Below are 10,177 nucleotides of genomic sequence, written 5' to 3' on the forward strand. Positions count from 1 at the left end.
GGAAAGAAATGTTTATCCATAGAAATATGTCTACAGTGCTGAGAAGAATCTATTTGAAGTAAGAAAAAAGTTAAAAAAAAAAAAATTAATGGTGCCTCTCCCTTAAAAGAACCGTAACAATTAAGCAACTGGGGAAAAAACCCCACGTTGGTTTTGCTAAACCAGAGCAGCTTTTTTCCTAAGTATTTCTTGAAGAGCTGGCTATTCTACAGTGAGCTAAAGTCCCAGGCACAACAGTAGTCAACGACGCAAGAAGAGGTATAAATAGCAGTCAACTCACTTGTAGTATTCAGCAGCAGTTTCAAATTGCCCCAGGAATATGTAGGCGTTTCCGAGATTGCTGTACGCTCGTCTTTCCGCTGATCTATCACCAAATTCTTTTGCAATTAGGAGACGCTTAAAAATGGGAAACAGCCGTGTTATTTACTCCGTTTGTACTGTGTCACATCTGCAAACACAAACGCATGCTCGCAGGTTTTCCACCGCGCATCTGTATCCGTTCTTCAGGCCAGAAGTGCTGGAGAAGCACAGCTGAAGGTGACGCTGTGTCGTTAAGGTTTAAAACCTGGATGAAGGAAGTCGGCAGCATGGGCCAACAGGATACACGCGCTTGAGATCGGGAGCAACCAGTGCTGTTCCGCTAGAACAGAATTCCTTACTAGCACACCGCTGTACCTGTTCATGGGCTAAAACTGCACTCCTGAAGTTGCCCAGAAGATAGTGTGTGTTTCCCAGATTTCCAAAGGCACGTCCTTGTGCTGCTCTATCACCCAGCTCCGTTACTATTGTCAGGTTTTCCCTGTTATGGGGAAAGTGAGAAGGGGAAGAAGAATGACTTTTAAGAGTTTTTTTTCCCTTGCAGTCATTTAAATAATAATTTTTTAAAATCTTTTCATTTACATGATGGAAAAAGTAGTCCGCTTTGGCCTAGTGACTTTTAAGAGGTTTTTTTTCCCTCGCAGTCATTTAAATAATAATTTTTAAAAAATCTTTTCATTTACATGAAGGAAAAAGTAGTCCGCTTTGGCCTATTTTAATGCCCTTATGCCGTAAATCTTCCACCGAGTAGGAAACATTTCCTGTGAGACACTGAACGTCACAGCAGCCTTACCCGAGCTGGTGTGCTGGTGCCTGTCTAGAGAGCCATCTTATATACAGACACACTGAGGTCCTGCTGCTGTCTCAGTCTGCTCTGAGGGGTAATACTGCACCCTAACAGAAGGGAAGGACTCACCAGGTAATAAGAGGTACACTAGAACTGAGGGCTTAACAGAAATACAGCACACTCTCCAGTTTAAAAGGGAAGAATTCACAGGTTCCACCGTTCTGAAGTGTGCCACAGGTTAGTTCTGGACACCACACACCTCCCCGTACTCTAATGAGCTAGGTGATCACATCCCCTCAATCCCCAACATGTAAAGCTACTACTTACTCGTAATAATTTGCAGCTTTTTGTAAAGCATTTTTCACATCATCTGGAAGTTCTCCTGGATCATGAGTCCCAGCACTAGCTACATTTTTCCCTTTAGAGTGATACACATTTCCCAGATTATACAGTGCTCTTGCTTCTCCAACCTAAACCAAAAGTTAAGTAAGGCATTAAAATTTTATGCTACAAAGTCTTGAGTCACAACTACTCCTGGTACAACCCAGAGATGGGAAAAAAGTGTTTAACTAGTTGACAACACATGCTCTGCCTGTTCTGAACATGTTCTCACCCACCTTACACCCACCCAGTCACACCCCTCAATCAAACTGCTTTGCATACTACTTGCTTTTGAGGTGCAAGATACATAACAACTCTGGAGGCGTTAAAAATTACGTTAATTTTCTTTTAAAACCAAACAGGTTACTATTTATTAATCTGGACCTATAGTCTTCCAGGTAGAAACAACATCTTAGAACTAAGATTCTTACTGTCTGGAAGAAATAGTTGAATATTCAGTATTTACCTCAAAAACCAGCACACTCACTACCAATACAACAGGGTTCAGTAACAGGTACTAGCAGTTCAATTCCAGATTCCTAGGCAATTCTTACCTTATCATTAAGCTCTCTAGAAATATCCAGATGTCTCTGACAACAAACAATAGCTTCTTCAAAATTCCCAAGTACCTTTAAGGTGTTGCCCAGATTCCCACTAGCTTTAGCTTCTCCCAGTAGGTCTCCAATGGTCCTACAATTGCAGACAAAGCACCCAGTAAACAGTGTGTAATTTGAAACCAAGCAGAAGACAATGACAAAAGTTTTGGAGATTACAACCATGGAAGCGTGTATGCATTTGGTTCATTTTATATCTCAAGTGCACTCATAAACACTGTTCAATCTGTGGTTCCAGACATTGAATTTTGTTGGTGCTGTTTGTGCAACTGCTGGTATTCATGGCACTGATCATCTACTTAACATTTAAAAAAAAACAAACTCCCTCACTTCTTTTAGGAAGAGAATAAAGGGAAAATTCTTAACAATTCCATAGAAAGTCAGTCCCAGTGTTAGAGAGAGAGGTTTAACTGTTTCTGCATTTTATTTGTCTCTCCTAGTCTCAGATTATTTACGAGATGTACTGGCCTCTCAGAAAGCTGAGGTACTGCTGCCCTGCTGGATTCTAAATGAGAGGAAGGCAGACGACTGCCACTGAACCACTCAGACTGCGGTACGGGGGGAATAACAAAAGTTCCCACAAGGTTACGGGACTCGAGGAGGTTAAGGCAGGGGGAGTAAGAGATTTGTGCCTAAACTGAGGTTAAGCACATTAGGTCCCTGTGTCTTTTATTGGATCTACACCAGATCGTTAAAAGTCAGATGCGTAAGTGGTGTACAAAATGCACAGGGCTTTTTGATTCCACACTATCCTAAGTTGTAAGTAGAGACACATGAGTAAATGAAAACCAGATTAGCATTCTGGACAACCACAAGACTCGGTTTTACAAAGAGGAAAGGGTGGATTGAAAGCAGCCACTTAATTATCCACAAACCTGGTGAGGCCTCAGTCAGTGCTAGGATTATGGTGCTAGAGGGAGAATTAGCTCCCAGGTTAAAGGGCAACCAAGTAGCTGCCAGACCTCCGCCCCCCAAATAGCAGGGTTTGGTAGGAAAATGGTCAGCTGCTCACCTCTACAAGAATGGGATGAAATGGAGAACATGGTTAAAGACAGACACAAGATTACCTTGCAAGAGTTAAGTCATGGTGATGGTATTCCAAGGCCTTTGCATATTCATGCAGGTAGAAATAGGCATTGCCCAACTGGCTGTAAATAGCACTGAGTGTTTTTAAGTCTTCCGTTCCAACCTGAACAGCTGCTCCGTACCACCCGGACCCGCTGCTTCAAAGAAAAGAAAGATAGCTTGGCAATCTCCTGCTTTACACAGGCGCTCGCCTTCCAAAGCCAGCTCTAGGCAGGAAGCCTCCATCCTGCACAATTTAAGTAAAATGAAAAACAGTCACTCTCAGTGTAGTACTTTGTCCAATAACCCGAGTTCTGAAGAGGTTATTTGACTCAGGGAGTCAGCACCACCGTACGAGCAATGAGCTTGGCGCTCGCATCTTACAGGAACGAATGCTGAAATGGAAATTGCAACTTCAACAGTGATGAGCAAACACAGCATTATAGCAAACAGCCTCTAAGTCTCAGGGAGGAAATCCAAACACTGCTTTGTCCACATACAGCACCTGTAGGATTCAAAAATGCAGAGTTTTCACCATCTAGATAATTTCAGTAAACTGACCTAAAAATCAAGCTAGTCTTGGCAAATACTGATTTTGACAAATGCAAGCACTTCTGGTTTTAGGTTGGTACTACAGTTAGTCACCTGCAAAATGTATTAGAGAAAGAAAAGTAGAATTCAAATATTCATGTGTATCAAAGACCACAACTAGTTCTCCCCAAGTTGTTTCCCACGTAAGTCAGTACTCCTTGGCACTGCACCACTTCCTATCGTGGCACTGCTACAAAAATTGAAAAAATGGATTGAATTAATGACAAAATGCCTGTTAATTCAAGTTACTTCACTGAGATACCACCGCTCCAGAAGCCACTGGAATATTTTTGATTGTTATGAGCAAGTGATTGTGCAACTGTACCGGTACCACATCCTGTAAGAAGATGGTTATGAATGAATTTACAGAACATTACATTTGGAACAACAAACAAAGCAGCTGTTCGAGACGTATTTTTACAGTACTAAGTGTTAATGACTGACTGTATACAAACATTTCCCACTTTCCAGCTCTGAGATAGAAGGGAGGTAGGGGAGAGGAAGACAAGAATGAAAAAGACCTCAGATTCTTGATGGTAAAACAATATGGTTCTCTAGCTTTTTCAAGATATGTGCATTTTAAAAAGCTCACAGAAATCACCATCATTCTACTTTTCAAAGATTTTCAAAAAGAAAACTCAGTGACATCCTGTAAGAGTTTAAAAAGCATGCGTTACTGTTGCCAAAAAGCAGACACCAAACTTGGGAATGTGTATATTGCTTTGATTTTTTCTTCAAGATGGATTACACAGTAAGCACCTCAAACCAGAACCTTTTGTGTAATTAAAGGTATGCTCGTTATCTCATCATTTGATATCTACCTGGTTGTAAGAATAAGCCATTTCAAATTCTATTCCTAAAACTGCTGCCCTTCACATGCACAGATCAACAACAGCAACAGTCAAAGGTTTGCTGTTCCCAAAGTTATTTTAACAGCAACACCAGAAGACAGCTCTTCTGACCAGACATGGTGATGAAGTACTTAACGTACCTCCAATGTTTACATTTCCTAATTTTTCTAAATCTGAAAAAAAAAAATAGGTTATGCAACATTCTACTCAAATCTGAGCAAGAAGGAAATATTTTTGAAAAATCTACTGGCTTTCCAGAGAACCGGAAAAACTTGGATCAGAAGTAAAATAAGCTAACAACACGAAACAGTGCCATACCTGCTGGTCTTCGACATTCCACAACTTAAGCACAACGAGATGACAGACATATTTAACTTTTGCAATTAAAAATACTGTATGCTTGGCAGCTGGTAAAGATGCAGACAGCAAATGATAACTCAGGCACAAAGTTCTTCCCAGGCCCAACTTCTCGGGTTCGATATCCATAACACATGCAGTGTTTTAGGTTTGGAAACTCTTCTCTGAGAAGTTAAAGCAGTCCTATGTGCTAGGACACACAACCTGGTTGCTATTACATGGTGCATGCATTGAATGCAAGAGAGAAAAAGGCAGAAATTACTAAGTACAGTTAAGTACAGGCAGAAATGATTACACCATCAGCAACTGAAGGTTTAAGACTTAAAACACTTCATTGGGTAATCTTAATCCTATCCAAAGAAGTTCTCTCCGGACACCTCATGTTAACTGACATGTCCAATTAAAGTGACGGCTAGGCAATATGGTGCTCCTTAATGCAAAGATTTAGACCATTACACAATCACATTCATTTCTTTAGGTTTTTAGCTTGAATGGCTGAAAACAGCAGAGCTTTCAGCAAAATGTTTATGCAACACAACAACAGTCAAAATGCTACACTGAACACTGGTTTTACAAGTGTTTTTAACAGGATAAATTCAATTCCTGTTTTGATTGGCCACTGTGATGCATCCGCCACCTAATCAACCAAGAAAAGGCACAGCTTAAAAAGGTACAAAGCTAATATCGGAGACGGCTACGCACCAGTAATTTTTCTGATACACTGCATTCAATTAATTTCACATTGTACCAAAAACAGCCAACGCCACGGCAGCATTACCATTTCATCAAGGAACGGGAGACGTAGTCTTTGGACTTTGCAACCGAGGCTTAATCTAACTTATAAAAGGGAAGATGGGGTTTGTTCACACAGAACATCATTAGCTATGAAGCTAAGGCATATACCCAGGCTGATGAAAATCAGCTGGTATTACAGAGTTTTTCAATTCAACCAGAATTACAGGAAGTAAAGGAGAACGGGAATTAGTAATCCGAGTAAAAAGGAAACCAAAATTGAGTACTACTGGGGTGCCACTCTAGAAAGGTTTTGTTAACCAGTAGCTGGAACTTGTACAGCAGATTAAAGCTACAGTTCTATTTGGATCCATTCTTCCTGACCTTCTACACATTCAAAGTCTAAATAATAAAGAGAAAAAAGAAAATAAAGAAATGAACAAAAAAAATGAAATCTTTATTCCCACAGTTGCCTGTACCCCATATTAGTATTTTGTGCACGTAATAGAAGAGCTATAAAACCCTTCAGTTGCTTTAAAATTTTGCGAGGCTTATCCATCAAGTATCAAAACTGGACTCAGCAGGTGTGTTTTGGGCTTTTTTTTTTTTCCCCTCCATTACTTAAAGGACTGTTACAAAAACAAACAGAAATTTTGTTTTAAAGATTTACATAGGTGTTCTCCACCAAAAAGCCATCCCCTCTCGGGAAAGTTCCGAGAGGCTGTTTTAACTGTTACTGCCAACGGTTAAACAGCACATCGGCAGACCAGACAGGCCTAGGTTATCAATGTTTTAGGAAGTCATTAAATAGTTACAAGGAGAGTATGAAATTACTTTCTCTGTTCCCAGGGCTGAATTGAATTACTTGTTCAGCCATTGCTTGTTGAATAAACAAAAGAGACATTGAATCCGCAGAGATGAGAGGAGAAAGGCCCATTCATCTGTGTACTGCCAACGGAATTCTGTTCCTCCTGAACAGGGTGATGTTCTTACAGATATTACTGCGGAAACACTCACAGAGGGCTTCGTTTTGTTATTCAGTTCATAGCTGCCCAGACCTGTTCTCTGAACAGTTGGCATCTCCTGAATAATTTCTCATTTGTAAAACTATCTCATCCTTATCTGTCCCCCCTAAGCTTTTCATCTCGCCTGTCTTTTCTCCGCTCCCTCAACTTCTCTTCCCACCCCCCCAACCTTGGTCTTCTCTGCCCGTATTTGTATTCTCTTTCGAACCTTTACACTTAGAAAAATACAAACGCTATGCACATTCCTCCACCCTAGCCTGCCTGCCTATCCCCCCCTTCTGGAGTCTCCCTTCCCTCAGCTGTTCTCATCTTACAGTAAAGAATAGAAAACCGGAAAGAAATAAGGCAATAGAAGGCGCCAAGAAGATTCATCAATTACTGCAATCTTTAAACACAACTAATTTAGTTTTACTCTGTTCAATTCCCACCAAGAGGGGTTTTTGCCACTGAGGGGGAACGGGGCTGCCATGCAATCTGCCACCAAACACACGGATGCACGTAACATACATAGACACAAACAACAAACACACCCTATCACATCTCTTTAATTCCTAGGCATAAAATTACAAACATATGCATAAAGTGCCACAGCATCCTATAGTGAAGATCACATGCTATTCCTGACTCGTGCCCTTATTCTCGGTTTCTGCACGTAACGCAGAGGCACACCACACTGACCACTCCAAAGGGCGTACCTAGACCTCCACTGCAACACCCTGTTCAGCCACACTGAGTTTGATGGCAAACTTAGAAACAAAATACCATGCACACATACAGAGAGAAACACACACCTGAATTTTGGGTTCTTTCAATCCAGTTATACATTTCTGGAGTATGAATTTAGCAGGCCAAGGCAAGCGAGTTCTACAAATGTTAGGTATCACTTACTAGTCCCATTTATTAACTTCAGCATTTTATTTCCAGTCACTAAGCAACATAAGAGTGGAAAATAGTTTTCTGCCACCAGCGTAAGCTTTTTTATAGTTGCTAAAATGATACTGGTCAGCTACAGTGCGGAGAAAGAAACAGCTTGCACAGTAAGAACCAGACCCATAGTAAATAAAGCCTTTCCTTAGGAGTGGGACATCAGCTTCTTGTTTAAGGCAGCTCTATTGGAATACCACTGGGTACAAAAAAAAAAGGAGCCAAAGGGGCCTGGGAAAATACTGTAGGCAAAAGAAAATTTCAAACTGATAAATAAAACGACCACCCCCAGTAATTTATGACTTTTTTCTTGCATTAAGTTTTAAACAACAACCAAGTAAAATCTTTCCAAATCATAGCTATTAAATGGTATCATCATAAAATTCCATTCAATATACTGCATTAATTTGCAATTTCTCTAAGTTTTAAAGAAGTTTAGTTATTAAAAAAAAGTATTATGACCTGATGTTTTTTAAATGTTCGTCAGATTACAGTTCTTACTGAAAGATTTAATAAGTCCATTAATATTTTTATTTTTAATCAGTATCATTCACACCTGCACTGAAATACAGCAAAAAGTAGTAAGAGTTTTGCCTAGACTGTGCTTGCCAATTTTTTTTTAACTTATTTTTGGCTTGTCGGTATAAACCAGCCACTTTTTTCATCCGTTTACTTCTCTAATAGCACCCTGAACAGCTCCTGCTTCTATTAAAGAGCGAGCAAGGATCTTCTACAGTCGTCTGGGAAGGCCCAAGAGCATCAGCAACAGCACGGGGAAACATGTTACAGGAATGCTGGGAGTTGGATTCAAGAAGCACTTAGCACAGAAGAAATACCATGGTCACACACTTAGACATCCCTGCTGCCATTCAAAGCCACCAGATAAGTATTACACCAAAATAAAGAGAGCAGAGAGTATATTACAGTTTATTTGCCAATTTTCTCCTTGCTGACCATGGAAAAGCTCCTCACGCTGACTGCACTGCCAACCACAACTAACTGTGTACTTCTGTGAAACGGAAGAGAAGACCAACCTAACACTGTCAGAACATCCTCAAAATTCATTTCAAGCTGCAGCATGTGCTGTCATACAACTGAGGGTACGGCTTTGCTCCTGTTAGCCTGCCAGGAAAAGGCCTCCAGAGCAAAGATGCTGGGGACAGAGTGTGGGGGGAGCACTGAACAAGAATCACGCTTTTTATTTGGTTTTAAAACAGTTGTTCCAGTGTTCCTTCCTCATGAATGAGCTGCAAGATTTACCCTTCCAAACACCAGCCATCCAAATGCACCACACACAGAGCTTCTGTTTCGGGTTCATTAGGGGGAGTCTGCAATGCTAACACGCTGTCCCATCTCTGTAAAGGGCATTCCAGAAGAAAAGTGATAAAAGCTCTCAGAAGGGAAATCAAACATCGTCTTGACTTGCAGTAACAGTACTTTTTTAGTCCAAGGTATCAAAGCAGTTTCTATCTATCAGTCAAATCTCTATTTTAAGCAAGAAAAACACTGCTCTAGGTGACAGTGCACCTAAAAATTCATCATTCACAGACGCAATAAAGGAACAAGTACAGAGAACTTCAGCAGACAGAACTCAACAATTTGCATATGCAGCCCAAAAGCTAAAAGAAGAGAGAGCAGGTATTACCATGCAGGAATCATGCTACCTATATTCTATCAGAAATAGAGTCATGTATTTTTCTGCAACCGCATACAGTTCCATTACTATACAATCACATAATTATGCTCATATAATCTACTATATAACAAAAGGGAATTTTCATAGTTCAAAAATCAAGAAAAGAAAAAAGTTATTTTAGCTTTCACTGTCAATAACACTTCTAACAGAGACACTATTTGTTGCAGCTTGTTTAGTTCTCTATTATTAACAGCACTTATTCATCAGTACTAAAATGAACACATCCTTACCTGTATCGCACGTGAAAGGAACGATCTTCACGCATGCTTATCAAAACATTCCTTTCCTCCATTGAGTCACATTACCAGTAGAGAAAATGATACTGTTCTGTAGTAGGGTAAGTACTTTACTACGGAGAATTGTCAGCACACCATTCCAGTTAGTATATTAATAAGTTAGAGTAAAGATATCCTGAGCTCCTGCTAGGTAAGGAGGTCACTGTCAGACAAATCTTGAACCTTCAGAAACGTGTCCAAGTTCCTTCATCTGTGGCCCTTTAAGCTCCACTCAGCTGCGTTTCTGCAAAGGGAACACAAGATGCTCGGCTTGAAGTGTCAGGTCAGTTAATAACTCATAACTATTTACAGCTGATGTAAAAGCGTAACACTACTCCTGCCAAGCAGGAAGCGTCGAGCAAGAACTTACAGCCAGAGCAAGTTACTACATACATACGGCAATTCCTGTAGGCAAGCAAGAAAGACAAGGAGGTTGAACAAAAAGCAATGCTCTCTTTTCTGTTGGAAACTTTGAGTAATTTACCTTTGTTAGTATTCTTTGGCCTCATAAAGTTCCAAGCAAAAAGCTTTAAGGATGAAAGCTACAGAGTGAGAAGCGTA

The 10,177-nt window shown here is 40.4% G+C and overlaps 1 protein-coding gene across 1 annotated transcript in view; it reads right to left on the reverse strand.

The window, feature by feature from the left end:
• LOC104509683 (G-protein-signaling modulator 2-like) overlaps window positions 1-9,633 on the reverse strand; it is an 18,473-nt gene extending 8,840 nt beyond the window's left edge. The window contains 7 exon segments of the mRNA XM_010151713.1: window positions 281-396; window positions 676-799; window positions 1,433-1,575; window positions 2,041-2,176; window positions 3,168-3,301; window positions 3,304-3,412; window positions 9,572-9,633. Of these exon segments, the coding sequence (XP_010150015.1) occupies window positions 281-396; window positions 676-799; window positions 1,433-1,575; window positions 2,041-2,176; window positions 3,168-3,301; window positions 3,304-3,412; window positions 9,572-9,633 (824 nt within the window).
• Between the last annotated feature and the right edge of the window lie 544 nt (window positions 9,634-10,177).

This window comes from Eurypyga helias, unplaced genomic scaffold (genome assembly GCF_000690775.1).
Source record: "Eurypyga helias isolate BGI_N326 unplaced genomic scaffold, ASM69077v1 scaffold2015, whole genome shotgun sequence".
NCBI lineage: Eukaryota > Metazoa > Chordata > Aves > Eurypygiformes > Eurypygidae > Eurypyga > Eurypyga helias.